Genomic DNA, 16,570 nt, shown 5'->3' with positions numbered 1-16,570 from the left:
CCACCTACTGATTTCCAGCCCTTGCTAAGGTGCAACTGAATTCATTTTACACCCAACATTAATATCGACCAATTATATTTTTTTTCCCAAGAGCCTGGCAACTATAGATCGGTGGGATGCTATGAAATCTCAGTCAGAAAATCTGAAGTCCTGCAAACATTCCCTAGCAAGAGTGAAGGATTGGTTAGGTCCATTAAATAGTGATTCCCGAACATCCACCATTCCATTGGTATAAAAAACAGGAGCAGGCGGATAATTCTTTTGTGTCAGGGGGCCAGGTAGTAAATCCTGGGCTCTCTAGGACTAAATGGCTGCCAGGTCACAAAACTTCTATTTCCAGAAGGCAAATTGGTGAGTTGCTCCCCACTAGTCCCCACAACTACTTCGGACCTCCCCTCCCTCACCCTATCTTCCTTATAACCCTAGATTACTTTTGGAAGGAGTGATGTTCCTTTATCTAGGCTCAAGAGTACATTTCTAACAGAAAACTGGGTTGAAAAGCAAAGTATTTTTTATTTTCTAAATGTGGTTATTAGACCTGAAGGCAATCTTGGGAAATAAAGAGACCTGTGCTTTTGCTTTCAGCAAGCCAATTTCCAACTAGCTTTTTTATTTTAAAACATCTTGAAAATATTAGTGTCATGTTGGATAAGGTGCCTAATGGTGATCAGGGAAGTGTCCACAGAAACAATCAAATGCATGCACTGAAAGGAAGTTAATAGGTAATTAATGCCTTGGGTTACCTTGAGAATTTGTAGCACGTACAAAACAGAGCTGGCCCAAATAGATGAATCTATATACTTCTAAAACTCTTCTATCTGTTTGATTGTTTGTAACTTTCAACTGGGTGAAATAGTGCACCATAGGGCAACCGTTTTGGAATCAATGTATCTCAAATGAGAGAATGCATCCAAAATCTGGGATCCATGACTCCTGTCTGAATGAAATGTGGTAAATTAGTGGCTGCTTCAGTGCTGCCTCACTGCCAAAGTTAGCTGCAATCAGCCATGGTCATGTGATCATCGTTTCCAATGCTCCATCCAGCTTTCTACAAGAAAAGTCAGTGGGGAAGCTGGCAGGAAGTCCGAAGTTGCTTTTGCTCCCACTGCTTTTTTGCCTGCCAATAGTCATTCAGTTTCTCTGTTAGGAAAGGAAATATCTCCGAAACAATAAGCCAATGCGGCATGGGTTGTCTAGTACACTTTTAAATAAATTCTCAGACAAAGTCCCCTTGGAGTTGAGTGTGATTTCTGGGGACTTCACAAACACATCAATACATCAGTTTGCAAGTGGTTCACCTAACTGCCTTCTGGGATTTTTTTTTTTATGTTCCCATCTCACAGTCGTGAGGTTCCAAGTGATCTCCCATCCTAATATTCACAGAAGACAATCCCACTTAACTTCTGATTCTAGACAAGGTCTGCTAGGAGGCAGTTTCCATTCATTTCCAGAAATACTGTATATAAGAGAATATGGGCAAGTCCAAAGACTCCATGAGAGCACATCCACAGTCAAAACTGGTGTGGGGAAGCATACTTGACCAATTGCAAGTCTCGTGGTAATAAAATATTGTTATTGCCTCCGTCACCACCTTGCCCCCTGGTCTGCATAGCACTGAAGGAAAGTCTAGCATCTAACTCAGTTTCTTTCCTATTCCCTATCCTAGGGCTTCTCAATCTTGGCAATGTTAAGATGTGTAGACTTCAATTCCCAGATTTCCTCTGGTCTAGAGAATTCTGGGATTTTGAATCTACAGTTGCCCATGTTGAGAAATACTGCTCTGTCCTATACTTTTGATGTTGGCCTCACAGGTTTTGAATTATTTTTGCAGTTCATCAAACAACATAGTTTGAATTCTTCTAAACATCTGTTTTGCACTAAAAGTGTAAGAAGATTAACAAATTAGAGATAGATGCCCTCCCTGGATATACAGGCTCTTTTGCCTTTTTCTTGGGTTATTTCATAAAAAAAATATAAGAATTTAGAGCTAAGCTTAATATTCATCGATACTAAACCAGCCTTCCCCATTTTGCTGTGATTTAAGCAGGCAAACCAGCGTGCAATGAAAAGGACTCCATCAGCTAGTGTGAAGCTGTGAGTGTTGAAACTCATATGCTTGTGAACATGAATATATATACATTCTCATGATGATGACCGAAAATTCAGGCATGGCCTTCTCCTTGATATGCTACTTTCATCTATGCAGTGTCTCCCCTCCTCCCCTGCCCTTGGGTAGAAGTACTCAATCCTTTGATTTCACTGCCTGCAATTAGAAACAAAAAATGTCTAGGAACGTCTCGTTTGCTACTTCTCTGATATTATGTGATGAAAGTTTGAGGCTAAGCCTATCTTTCAATGAAAACACAGAAATAAAAATGAAGCACCCTCATGGCGCATCCCCATCCAACCTTTTGTCATATTTCGTACTGTGGAATTTACAGGGCTTTTGTGTTGGGATTCCTCTGTGCATGTATTCACATCCGCACATACAAAATGCCCATCTTTGACTGGTGGGAAAGCTGGTGTGGCTTGGTGCCTTGTCTTCATGGAAACCTATCCAGCAAAATTGTGCTTAAAAGAGGAAGCAGAAGAAGAAATGCTAATCTATAGGTAACCTTGGACTACGCACACCTTAAAATGAGGGGTCCTTGGTGCTGTCTGAACTTGTTTTCTTGCAGACGTTTCGTTACCCTAACTAGGTAACATCATCAGTGTACAACCAAGTTCAGAGAGCACCAAGGACCCTTCATTTCAACCCTGAGTTACAAATATTCTCCTTTATTGGTAAATAACTTAATTCCAGCTTAAAAAATGCACACCCAGCTCAGAACCATATGGAAGCAAAGGGAACTGGTAGGCGATTCTTCCTTCTACAAAGGTCTTGAGACACTCACCTCTTCTTTTCATGAGATGAACAGACTACTGTAAGGGAATGAGGCTGAGAAGATGGATTCTTTTCTCCAATGGAAGGATAGGTCCTTTCACACTGCCTCCAGCTCCACTTGAGATAATCCTTGCACACGCACTATTGCTGTCAGTTCCTTTGTGACTGAACACTCCAGAGACCTCTGTTCCTCCACTTAATTGCCACGGAAACCAGCCATCACCTTTGTGTCCACAGCTGTCCATGCTACATCACAATGGGGTCTTTAACACAGTTAACCCTACAGTGGAATCTTTGAGGAAAGAGTCAGCTGGTGTTTTAACCAAGGTGAATGCACAACTGCATACATTTATGAGTTGCTCTAGTCTTGGTGATACCTTGTGTATAAATTATCAATATGCATTGGTATCTTTTTGTTGTAGCAGGGCCCCTAAAAAGGGATGCAGCAGTAATATCTAACCCAGATGTGGCAGGTTGGACTAAGCGCTAGGCCCCCACCCCCCAGAGACTGGACCCAAGCCCATAAAAGAAGGCCCGTTTCCAATACCACCCAAGCTATATGCCAGTAAAAGGGCAGTACCTCAGAGGTGAAACCTCCTGAAGCAAGTTTGGCAGACCCACATCATTTCTTTCTTGAACAACAATGGAGGGTGTCATCTGTCCATTGCTCAGGTAACAAGTACCCGGGGGTGCAATTCTCTTGTAGTTTGTCTAATATTTTGCTTTTCTTATTTTTTTAAAAAATTGTATTATTGTTAGTATTTATTGTCTTGAGATGTTGGTGGAGCTATATTTTTTTTCCCCTATGAGTGCTCCCAGTAGTTTTTCGTACCCTGTTTTACTAGATAGAAATGTTTGTGTGTTTTTTAGCAGGAGGCATTTTTTGAACTTAATACCTGGTGAATGGGATGGCTGCTATTCTTTTCACTTGCAAATTTTAGAGGAAACAAATGCAAAAACTGTTTAATTGAAAACAACCCTTTTCTTACGTTTCATAAAGAAGGCTTCTGACCACCATCAGGATCAACTTGTGAGCAGAGCTGCCTCTGTCAAAATAGGCTATGTGGCCTTTGAAGTGTAAAAGGACCAAGCTTCTTTCATTTATATCTCTGAGTCTGTTGTTAAAAGGGGATTGACAGGAGAAATCCCTTTCCCCAACCCTTTGCTCTCGTGTATTAAGTTCAATCCTATTAATTCAGGATTTATAGACAGGAAGTTTTCCTTCGATCCCTCTATACTGATGTTAATTGACAAATCTTGCATACTAATACAGTAGATAGCTCCTTGAGCTGGTATGCAATAAGGTGCCAGTGACAACAAAAATGGATTCATAGCTGAGAACCAAACCAAGATCTCAAAATTTTTTAGAATGTAACCGTTACATTCACACCTTCCCGCTTCCTATGCAATGACAGTGTTCTCCAGTGACTAGGATGATGGACTCTGTCACCTAAATGACGAGGGGTGAGCGAAATAGATGCGTGGGTAGTTCAAAGTATAATTTAAAAATGGGAAAGAAAGGTACAAGGAGAATTCAAGACTGTCTTGAAGCCTACCTGCCCAAACACTTTACTTCAGAGGTGTCAAACTCAATTTCATTGAGGGCCGCATCAGCATTGCGGTTGCCCTCAGGGGGCCGGGTGGGTATGGTCTGGGTGGGCGTGGCCTACTGGGTGGGCGTGGCCAGAGTGCGTGTGGCCTACTGGGTGGGCGTGGCCAGCTCTACATCGTTCGCATCAAGGGTGCCTATGGGGGCCTGGGCAGGAGGGGGACAGATCTGAGGGTCTCTGGTAGGAGGAGGGTCTCTGGGCCAGGGCCAAGGCAGTGGGGGCCGTTCCCTCACTGTTTCCAGGATGGCTTCGCGGGCCACATGAAACCACTTTGTGGGCTGGATCTGGCCCCCGGGCCTTGTGTTTGACATGTCTGCTTTACTTTTATGTTTAGTTCTGAAGAAAACAGATTTTGGCATGCAGCCCGCAAGCTCCTCGTGAAGAAAGCTGCAGAAATCAGCTTTTCATGATGCCTGTGCAGTTTTTGTGTGATGCAATTCACTTCCTTGTTTTCATTAAAATCTTTATTACAACAAACAAAATATTCTCATCTCACATAATCTAAACCCCTCATCCAAGAGCCCCCACGTAAAGCCCCTAGAGCCCCACAGCATGCATACACTGGGGTCTAGGGAAGGGCCTTCAGCAGTACGCTCTGTTCCCAACATGGGGTCCTGCACCCATTCAAGGAAGGGGGTGAAGTCTGGGCCTTTTGAGCAGGATCCGAGGACAGCAAAACCTTCCATCCGGCTGTTGCCACATTTCTCTTTCCTCCAGAGCGGCCAAAGAGAGGGAGGAAGGATGTGGGAGAGGCATTACTTATCCCCAGCTGACAGAGGCCATCCTGCAGTCCAAGAGTCACAGCTCATCCTCATCAAGTTGGGCAAGTTGGGCGCTGCCTTGAGGAACGCTAATTTCTGGGACCTCAGGATCGGGGAGCAGCAGCCTGGCATCATCTTCAATCAGGACCTAATGGGGGTGTGTGTGTGTGAGACAAAGAGATGGTCAACTACAGAAATCTGTCCGAGACGCTTTTCCAAAACTGCTGCTATCAGGAACATTCTGCCAGGCTCATTCAGTCTGTTGAGTTTTAGAAAAAGATAATTTGTCAAGCAAAGCAATCCAAATTCCTTAAGAAAAGCTGCACTCTAATCTGCGTACATTATGCACAATTTCATTATATGACAGCATGTGAACAATATTTTATATTAACAACCATGTTGGAGCAGTGGTAGAATGCAATATTGCAGCCTAACTCTGCCCACTGCCAGGAGTTTGATCCTGACCGGCTCAAGGTTGACTCAGCTTTTCATCCTTCTGAGGTTGGTAAAATGAGGACCTAGGTTGTTGGGGGCAATATGCTGGCTCTGTAAACTGCTTAGAGAGGGCTGTAAAGCACTATGAAGCAATATAGAAATTTAAGTGTTAGATTAGTCCAGGTTTGGGAACCATCCAATATTTTGTCTCCCCAAAGCCTATTTCTAGAATATGAAAAATCACCCTTTGTTTCCATTCTCACAAAACGGGATTTGATACCATTATTTTAAAATGAGAATTAAATACAAAATTTTTATAGCTGTAGGCAGACAAGTTATCTGAGCATATTTCACACACACACACACACACACACACACACGTAAGTATGTATTTACTTTTCTTCAGCTAATTATAACAATAATGACCCTACTTGCAATGATCTACACTTTTCTATCAGCCATTTTACCAGAGCAAGAAATGTATCAGTAGCAGCATCTTCAATATTTACTACATGATTGTCCAAAAGACAAAGGGACAATTGTAGCATCACTGCAAGTGCAACCAAAGTCTCTTGAATCTCTTAATCACACAATAAATCCTCTGCAAACTCGAAAGATGATAGTGAAGTAATCAAGAATATTAAACTAGGAGAAGAGAAATCCACTCATAGCCCTGAAGTTTCCAAGCTAAGTATTTTATCCTAAACAGCACTCACAGGATTGTTGCATGAATAATAATGACTACATAGCAGTAAACAATGTATGCCACCTCCAGTTCAACAAAAAGGAATCGTAAAAGTGAAATCAAGAAACAACTGGGTATCGCTTCCCTGACAAAAATGTACAAAATATATGTAAATAATAATATGTAGTGTATCCATTTCACTTTATATGTATGTAATAGAGACAAATGATGGGTATCAAAAGCCTGATAGGCTATTTGCAAGCTGCTTATGTTACCTGCACCTGCATAATCAACCCATATTCTACTCCCTTTTCTCACTCACCTCTTCCTCCCAACTCACTGCAATTTAATCCTACATCAGTCTAATCTCTCTATGAATCTGATGAAATGAGCTACAGCTCACAATGTTCTGTACCAGCCTACTACTGGCCCTGCAGATAAGGCAGGGACAACCCCTTTTACAAGAAGGCAAGAGGCTGGAACTAAGCCTGCCAAATTTATGGACACAAAAGCAAACAGAGCAAAAACAAGACGCGAACCATGAAACAGGAGCTATTCAAACGGTTGCCTTCAGCAAACCAGCCCTCCCACGCATGCCCCTTTTAAACAGTTCAGGGCGTGGCTTCTCTCTGCCTCCTTCCGAGGTGCCCCATTGCCTTCCTCTGTTTACTCCTGATTGACTGCCTCCTGCGGTCGGGCATCCTTGAACAGGGCCAGCTGTGGGTCATCTTCATCCACGCTGTCAGGCTCACACAGCTGGGTCTGCGTCGTAACCAGATGGGAGGGGCCTGGCTGAGGGCTCTCATCAGCAAGCTCTCCAACACCCTCAGCAACCTCTCCAACACCCACCTCCTCCTCCTCTGAATCGTCCGACCCAACTGCCGAACCCACAGGCTGACCCTGAATCACAACACACAAAACCTTACATTTTTTAATAACATTTGTTAGTCAAAATAGATGTTACCAAATTCTGGTTCTTTTGTCCAGGACGGATGACTGTGTATGAAATGAGACAGTTGTGTCTAGGAAATTTTTATCTATACAGTAACTCGTAGAAAAACTATGACGCATAACGACTGCTCATATTTTTACACACCAACTAAAGAAAATTACAAGTAAATGAGGGGGGGGGGGAAACTGTACCAGAACCTAGTGTAGTTTTAATGGCCAGAAGTTGAAAATGTAGTTTATAGCAGTAGCTTCTCTACCTGCTAATACATATGTGTGTTGTACAAAGTGCACCTGGGTGCAAATATTTCATTGGTTTGTAGTCTCTGTGCCTGGACAGTAGAGAAGAAAAAGTTGGAAGAAAGGGGGACAGAGTGTCAAAGCTTTTAGTGGAGTCCTTGCCATTCTATTATCAGCGGCTCCCAACCTTTTCTATACCCCACACCCCTAGAACGCTTCTGATATATTCTTGCACCCCTTACAAAAGAGTTCGAAATAAAGACAACAAATTATGCTTATATATACTATAATTTTGAAAACCCAAATTTTTGCACCCCCTGGAATATTGTCTTGCACCCACAGGAGGTGCAAGCACCTCTGGTTGGGAACCCCTGCTATTATGATATGCGATCATGAAAAATATTATCACAATCCAACTTCATAGAAAAAAGAAATGGAATCAGGCAAAAGAACCAAATTCTGCTGACACAAGTGTGCAGCTGACTTTACCTGGTGGGAGACCCACGAGTAGACAGATTCCTAAGAAATAATATTCCTAGCAGATATTAATACCTGAATGTCTTGCCCTCTGAGGTAGCCTGTAGTGTCATTTTGATCAGGAAAACTGTGGTTGCTTTGATATTTTAAAAATAGTTGTCTTGACACATTATTGACACATTAAAAGAGAGGAGAAAAAGAATAGCAGAGAAAAGAAATGGCCCAGGTTAGGGTTAGACTCAGCCTTCCATCCTTCCGAGGTAGGTAAAATGAGGACCCAGATTGTTGGGGGCAATAAGCTGACTTTGTAATAATGCCGCTTGGGTGTGTGTGTGAAAGCCCTAACAAGCAGGCATATACATAGAATGAAGGCTACTGCTAAGCTTGTAAGCCGCCCTGAGTCTTCGGAGAAGGGCGGGATATAAATGTAATAAAAATAAATAAATAAATAAATCTATTGTTTTTGCATATCATCTAACCTTTTCACCCCTGGAAGGTTACTAATTATTCATAGAAAAATGATTCCATAAGAATTATGAGTCATTCCCTCAATTTGACAATCAGAACTGGTGAATGCTACTGTATTTTAGTCATGTGGGGAAGTGCAAGATTCTGGCTTTATCTGCATTCTCATGGCACATCCAGAAACTAGAGAGAATCCATGTTTGATCAGAATGCAACTTTTTTCTGGGCAACAAAGGGCCTTTCCTGGTGATCATTAGATAATGAGTTTAATGAACTCCATTATGGCTAGCCAGTCTAATTTAATACGTACAGTCCATTGGAAGGCATGAAAGTGCAACATCATGCTAAGGTGGACTTCATAATGTGCCAAAGATCAGAAGAAGTTCAAAGTATCACCGATGGATAACAGCACCAAGTGCAGACATGAGCTTCCACGATCAAGAACTGCTTAAGGACAGCTACGGTAGTTAAATCTCAGTTTCGTCTTGTAAATGGAAGAATACAGGTAGTCCTCAATGTATGACTACAATTGAGCTCAAAATTTTCTGTTGCTACGCGAGATCATTGTTAAGTGAGTTTGGCCCCATTTTACGACTTTGTTTGCCAGAGTTGTTAAGATACTAACATGATTGTAAAGAGAATCTTGCTTCCCATTGGCTTTCTTGTCAGAAGATCTCAAAAGGTGATCACATGGCCCCCGGACATTGCAACCGTCATTAAGTATGAACCAGTTGACAAGCATCTGAATTTTGATTACATGATTATGGGGACACTATAATGGTTGTAAGTGTGAAAAATGGACATACGTCACTTTTTTAGTGCTGTTGTAATTCTGAACAATCACTAATTAAATGGTCATAAGTCGAGGATTACCTGTATTCCATTACAAGATTGATAAAACCCAATTGTCGCAAGACCAATATTTTAGGTTATAAAATAGAAGACCAAGAGAATCTCAGTGTGTAAACTGGGCAAAGTGAGCAAAGGGTATATGTGAGTGCACGTAACATGCAACGGTTTTTCTATTCTACAGCTAATTATTTCATTTGCTCCTCTTTGCCTGCTACTTCTCCCTTTATCTTTTCCACATTGGGAACCAAGGGAAATTCAAGGGAACCAGAATAATCTGATCCGTTTTTGCTAGTTATCTGATCATTTTTGCTAGTTATCTGATTACTAATTAATACAATCCTTCTGTTTATATTAGTTGTGAAAATTGTACTGATCAACAACACGCTTAAACTGAGAAATTGGTTGAAGGGGCAACTGCATTTAAACTTTGATTCAATTGTTTATCGTTGCTGTCTGCAGTGATTGTGCTTACCAAGATCCCAAAAAGGGAGGGGAAAGGTTCTTCACAATTACCCTCTCCCAAGCCAGAACACTGGTTACATGCCAAAGGCCAAGGACCAATGAGTGCATACTGTACGTAGGTGTGCACACATGCAAGTAGAAATTTAAGCTCCAGCAAAAGGAAAAGGAAATAATTTTACAAAGAAAATTCAAGGCAACCAGAATAATCTGATCGTTGCGATTATTCTGAACTCACCAAGAACTCACCAATTGCTGGGTTTCTTGCTGAGGGACACTGGAGAGCTGCATATCAGGTTGCTGAGAAGGTATGTGAGCAGATTCAGGCCCTGGAGAGCTTTGGCTGTGAGATGGCTGTCAGCGAAAGGTGGGACGAAGAGATTAATTTGGAGAGAAACAGTACAGAAAAGCAAACCAGAAGCTGAGCATTTTGGGGATGAGTGCATCATTTAGCCCTGGACATAAGAAATTACTCTTAAAAGAGTAATTCTTAAAAGAACGTGATGGATTTCTACACTGAAGATATGTTGTACCATTCATAGCTTCACTGATGCCATCATTAATTTAGCACATATTTTGATCACTCTCAAGATGAAAAGAATGGACTCCATTAATCTAATGAATTAATGAATCAACTGATCACACAGAATAAAAAAAACAACAGTTCCCAAGTCTTTCCCTTCTATTATGCCTATATGCATATACATTTAATAAACATAAGCATACAAATTTAATAAATAGAAGAATCAAATAGATGTTTAAAAAGATGTCAAATGGTCAATGACCAGTAAACACATAATAATCATTGTCTGAATGGCCTCACAATACATGCATCTGGTTTATCTACATCAATCAATCTGTTCTAAAGTTACCTTTTCTCAGTCCCTCTTCCCTAACACTCTGATGGGTGAATCAACACTTTGCCATATATACTGTATGTGCATGCAAAGATTTTTCCTTGTATATTCAGTGAATGATACTAAATAATAATTGTTTAGTAGCAACAGCAGACAATATACTCCCACCTGCCCTGTTGTGGTTCTTCTGGTATCTCTGCCTCAAGGATGGACCAAAGGAAAAAAATTGGGTTGCTTGGGGCATGGATTTCATCCATCCACTCACTCACTCACTCACTCACTCACTCACTCACTCACTCACTCACTTTTCCTATTTATTTAACTGCCCATCTTGGGAGACCATGAAAACCCATTCTGTTCATCTGAATGGCCTCTCCATAACAAAAGAAAGAAGTCATCTCATCTTAGATGAGCTGGAACAGAGTTAAGAAGTCCTCCTTTAGGTCTTTCTCAACCTGACGTCCTTTTCATTTGACTATGACTCCATCATCTACAACCCTCAGCATTTGGACAGAACAGTTGTAATCCAGACAGATGAACATATATATTGTACATACATTGGGCATGGGCTTAGAGTCCTTTGACCCCCCTGAGTTGTTCTAAATAAAATGATGTATGATAGCCAAATATAGGTAAAGGTAAAGGTTCCCCCGCACATGTGTGCTAGTCGTTTCCGACTCTAGGGGCCGGTGCTCATCTCCGTTTCAAAGCCGAAGAGCCAGCGCTTGTCCGAGGACATCTCCGTGGTCATGTGGCCGGCATGACTAGACACCAAAGGCGCACGGAACGCTGTTACCTTCCCACCATAGTGGTCCCTATTTTTCTACTTGCATTTTTACGTGCTTTCGAACTGCTAGGTGGGCAGAAGCTGGGACGAGTAACAGGCGCTCACTCTGCTACGCGGCACTCAGGATTCGACCCGCCAAACTGCCGACCTTCTGATCGACAAGCTCAGCGTCCTAACCCACTGAGCCACCGCGTCCCTTGAGCCACCGCGTCCCAAATATATTAGTGTTTATTTTCAATACTTACATGGTATCTTTCACTATAATTATCTCAAGGACAGTTTACTTAAGAAAGAGCAACATATTAAGTAAATGGCCCCAGTTCTTCATTATTTGTTGAGTTCCTCTATTAAAAGATGGCCAATAACCTCCTCTCCTACCTCTTTTTTCACATCAATAATGGAAATTTTACAAAATTACATTGACTAGGAATGGAGCAAGAAACTGTTTTGTCTTTATCGGAGCCTGTTCACGACATATTTCAAGCAACAGACAGGATAGAATTATCTTAATTATGAATTGCTGTTTTCATATAATGGTTATTTCAGGCATTCAAATTCTAAGTAGGCTCAGAGCTACTGTTTAATTAAATCAGAGTACTGCACTGAATGTTAAGCTTTCTTCTCCAAAGTAGAAAATCTGTGTCAGCCACACACACACCAAATTGCTATACTATCTGAGGCGGGAGCTTGACTGATGACCTTCCTGCCTTACCTCGACAGAGGGAAGGGGGTCAGGTGGGGGTGGACCAGGAAGATAAAGGGAGGGCAAGGAGGCATTGTGGGCCTGGAGGCTGGATCCCTTGTTCTGGTCCATGGAAGTTGAGGAGGGCCGAGTTGAGCCACCTGTGAGTGAGTGGTGCAGAGCCCCCGTTCGTCCTAGACTGTGGGTTTTGCTCTCCCGACGCTGGTACTCAATGGGTGACTGCAGTGCTGGGAAGGGGAAAAAAACAATAGGAACAGACTTTGAACAATGGGGTCAACCTGGGAACACAAAATAATGTACATACCAAAAAAAGTTGCATGGTATTCACCGAGAATAACAAGAAACCCTTTCTGAACCAAGAGGCAACTTCATTGAGTAAAATTACTACGTGATGATTTGCCTGTCTGAATTAGCCCTTGTAGATTAGGCTTATCTGTGCCCTAACATCATCTAACGATTCCTCCCCTGGCTAATGTACTGAGGTGGCTACTGGAGAAGGCTGGAGAGTGAGGACCCTGACCATTTTTGAGTGATCCTTCTATAAACTGCTCAGAGTCACTTAGGGGAGCTGGGTGATCTAGAAAATTAGCTTAGCTATTGCTAAGCACATTTGATTTGTGCTTAGATTGTAAGCCGACCTGAGTCTTCGGAGAAGGGTGGGATATAAATGGGATTAAAAATAAATAAATTGATAAATAAAAATAAAATAAATTTCCTTAGACTTTAACAATAGATTTCTTGTTGCTGGCAGGTTTGGCGAGATTGGGTTCATTTGATCTGAAGTAGCATAATTTGAACTATGGTGCTGGAGAAGACTCCTGCGAGTCCCTTGGACTACAAGGCGATCAAACCGGTCAGTCCTAGAGGAGATCAACCCTGACTGCTCTTTAGAAGGCCAGATCCTGAAGCTAAAACTCAAATACTTTGGCCACCTAATGAGAAGGAAGGACTCACTGGAGAAGAGCCTAATGCTGGGAAAGATTGAGGGCAATAGAAGAAGGGGACGACAGAGAATGAGGTGGCTGGATGGAGTCACTGAAGCAGTAGGCGTGAGCTTAAATGGACTCCAGAAGATGGTAGAGGACAGGAAGGCCTGGAGGAACGTTGTCCGTAGGGTCACGATGGGTCGAACACGACTTCGCAACTAACAACAACAGCATAATTTTGGGGATAAAAGGTAAAGGTAAAGGTTCCCACACACATGCATGCTAGTCGTTTCCGACTCTAGGGGCTGGTGCTCATCTTCGTTTCAAAGCCAAAGAGACAGCGCTTGTCCGAGGATGTCTCCGTGGTCATGTGGCCGGCATGACTAGACGCCAAGGGCGCACGGAACGCTGTTACCTTCCCACCGTAGTGGTCCCTATTTTTCTACTTGCATTTTTACGTGCTTTCGAGCTGCTAGGTTGGCAGAAGCTGGGACGAGTAACAGGCGCTCACTCTGTTACGCGGCACTGGGGATTCGACCCGCCAAACTGCCGACCTTCTTATCGACAAGCTCAGCACCCTAACCCACTGAGCCACCGCGTCCCTATAATTTTGGGGATAAATGTAGTTTAAAACGTCATTGCCCCCCAACCCAAAACAATGGAATTCTCAAAAAATCTACCCTGATTTACATTTCCTCCTCTCCTTTCTTCTCCAGATTCCCCCTTTCTTTAACAAGACGGGAAGTGTCTGTAACTCCATCAGCTGTTTGCCCAAATAGGACTGCTGAGCTCTAGCACTTTTAATACCTTGTGAAAAGTTAGACGATCTACAAACCAGAGTTACTGTCAGAGCCAAGGTAGCTACACTGCATTCTCTTATATCTCCCTCAAATCCTGTTTCATCTAATCATCCTTTCTTTTCTTTCTACCTCAGCAGCAATTTCAGATTTTATTTTATGTCATTGGTTGACATCACCCAGAGAAATAAGTTCCTTTGGAGAGAAGGCAGTGCTTTTTTTTTCCCCCAGCTCAAGGATTCTCTAAATACTTCCTTTTCCCCCCACTCCATTTCTGTAGAAATGGCTTTGATTTTTTTTTTTCAGCTACAACTGTGGCTGGCTGGTTTGCCTTTTCAGCAGGACGTTCCATTTTCTTAACAGCAGAAATTGTTGAGCATAGTGTTTTTCTTCTCCTGCCTCAACCACAGCTTTTATTAATACCTCTGCTACTGAATTAGGTCTGCATGTTCTGCAGCAACCAAAACCACAAGTATTTCTTTTCCCCCAAGTATCCAGTTGACAGCTACCTTTTCCTTAGCCTCAACCCATGTTCTGAATCAGGGATACAATGATCAAGAATATAGTTATCCAATCTAATAATCCCTGTTGTCTCCTGGTAAAGATTTGTATTGGGACCCATAGTAACCCTTCTACAGTATAATAAATAGTACAAATTGATGCTGTACTGTATTATAGTTCATTCAAGCAACCCTCCTTTTCCTCTCCGTTCACTGAGAGACTTGCTACTGGTGATACAAAAGGGTTTTAGCTTCCTAATTTGTCTGTCAATACAGATATTTTTTCTATCCACTGATTTTCTATATAAAACAGACAAGGAGGCAGATATGTTTATCATTTCCTCAAATTGGAATTCTCCTATTTGTCAATTCCATCACATTTCATAATTAAAAGCCCATATTCGCATACTTCAATTTTACTATCTTTTCCCTTTTTTTGGCCAGAATGGGCTACCTAAAATAATAGTCTTCACATGATCCTTTTCTTACCAGTTATAACCTGTCCTCTATGTAACTCTTCTGCAACTATTGTGTATTTAAAGTTGCTGGAAAAAAATGTAAACCTCTTGTTTTGTTAAGCTCTCTTTGTTTCCTAAGACTGCTGAACACAGTCATAAAAAGAAGCAATAAAGCAATTTGTTGCCCTGGTAACCAGCTCTTTGGGTTGCTCCTCAGTGAAAGAGAACCCCACCTTAGGAATGTGAGCTATGCAACAGCTTGTGAGCTTGGGTGTTATTAAACATAGAGAAAGGCATTGATTGCAATGTTGTCTAGTTATTGTCTTTAGAATTGGAATCTGCTCAAACAAAATTTTGCCAGTTATAAATGAAATCTATGATAAGCCATGCAAGTGTTTTTATCTGAAAGGCAAGTGATTTAGTTAACAATCCTAAAATATGTGTCTGGAATCTACAAAAGGAAGATTTTCAGCAAAGCAAAGCAATCCTAGCCAGCCCTACTAGCTTAAACAAAGGAATAAAGGAGCAATTTAACCTTCGTCAACAGCACAGTTTTACAGCCTACAGTTGGTACCCTTATCACGGACAAGAGCTCCTCAAAGGGTTCCAGACAGGGTCACAACTTGTGGTCATAAGAAGGAACAGTTGCCTCACTTTATGTCCCAATCCGAGCTGGGGGAAATACTAGGCTTGCTTCCGAAAAAGCGACCTATAGTGGTCAAAGAGGTGGCTGCTCAACAAAAAAAAGGCTTGTTCCCAGCCACGCAGAAAGTGCCCCTAGTGGTCAAAGTGTAAATTTTCCTGAAATCCCTAACCACGCAGCAGGTGTCCCTAGTGGCCAAAGGGTGAACTTACCTGAAGTCTCTGACCCCACAGAAGGAACCCCTGGTGGTCAAAGAGTGAAGTTCATCAAATTAGTCAAAAGATATCTAGGAAATTTTCTGCATCTATCCTAGCCATGGCAGTGTGTCCCATTGATCCAGAAGAGCTGGTTCAATCAGACGAACCTGATTTGCACCAAGAAGTTGTAAGACCCAAGCGTACGATAAAACTAACCCAGAAACTCATAGAAAATTATGAGGCAACTAAGGACGAATTTTCCAATGAATTGTCTATGGGACAGAACTGCACACAGCATGTCAATTTTGCTGAGTCTTAATGGCAATCCTGCAGAATTGAGAGACTCTATAGATCGCCTATCTGCAGCTTATGTACGTTACCAGCGGCTGTCTACAAAATACATAGGTTTTTTGAATGACTCTCATGTAGATGATTCCCCAGCAGAACTTACCACATTTGACGAGCTAAACCAGCAAAGAGAACTCCTAGTGCAAGATGCAAAGAACAAGGTAGAAACCCGTATTGCTGAACTGCAGGAGACCAGATCTCATCCATCCACATCAACCAGATCTCATCCATCTACATCAACCAAAGTCACAGGACGCTCTGCTAGATCCTCTCATTCCAGGGCTTCAACGATACATGACAAGCTAGTAGAGGCCTGTGCGCTTGCAGAAGAAAAGGACGTGCTTCTCTCCTTTAGCAAGAAGGAAGCTGAAATGCAAGCTAAGAACAAAACCCTACAAGCAGAGATGGAAGCTCAAAACAAAGCCCGTCAAGCAGAGATGGAAGCCCAAATGAAAGTTCTGCAACAAGAAAAGGAGAGAGCGGTTGCCCTAGCAAGGCTAAAGGCCTATGAACAAGCAGCGAAGAACACCGATGTGGA

At 42.1% G+C, this 16,570-nt stretch overlaps 1 protein-coding gene across 3 annotated transcripts in view; it reads right to left on the bottom strand.

Moving 5' to 3' along the window:
- Window positions 1-4,946: 4,946 nt before the first annotated feature.
- Window positions 4,947-16,570, bottom strand: part of ARHGEF25 (Rho guanine nucleotide exchange factor 25) — a gene marked incomplete at its 5' end in the record, with an annotated part of 100,817 nt that continues 89,193 nt past the window's right edge. For all 3 annotated transcript variants that reach the window (XM_081316591.1, XM_081316590.1, XM_081316592.1), the window contains 3 exons: window positions 4,947-5,403; window positions 10,066-10,170; window positions 12,173-12,390. In XM_081316591.1, the coding sequence (XP_081172717.1) occupies window positions 5,293-5,403; window positions 10,066-10,170; window positions 12,173-12,390 (434 nt within the window). In that variant the 3' untranslated portion in view covers window positions 4,947-5,292. The remainder of the gene's footprint in view (window positions 5,404-10,065; window positions 10,171-12,172; window positions 12,391-16,570) is intronic.

Source organism: Vipera berus (genome assembly GCF_964194415.1).
Source record: "Vipera berus genome assembly, chromosome: 2".
In the NCBI taxonomy this organism is placed as follows: Eukaryota; Metazoa; Chordata; class Lepidosauria; order Squamata; family Viperidae; genus Vipera; species Vipera berus.
Note: the sequence above shows the minus strand (reverse complement) of the source record. Positions and strands in the feature narration are given on the sequence as shown.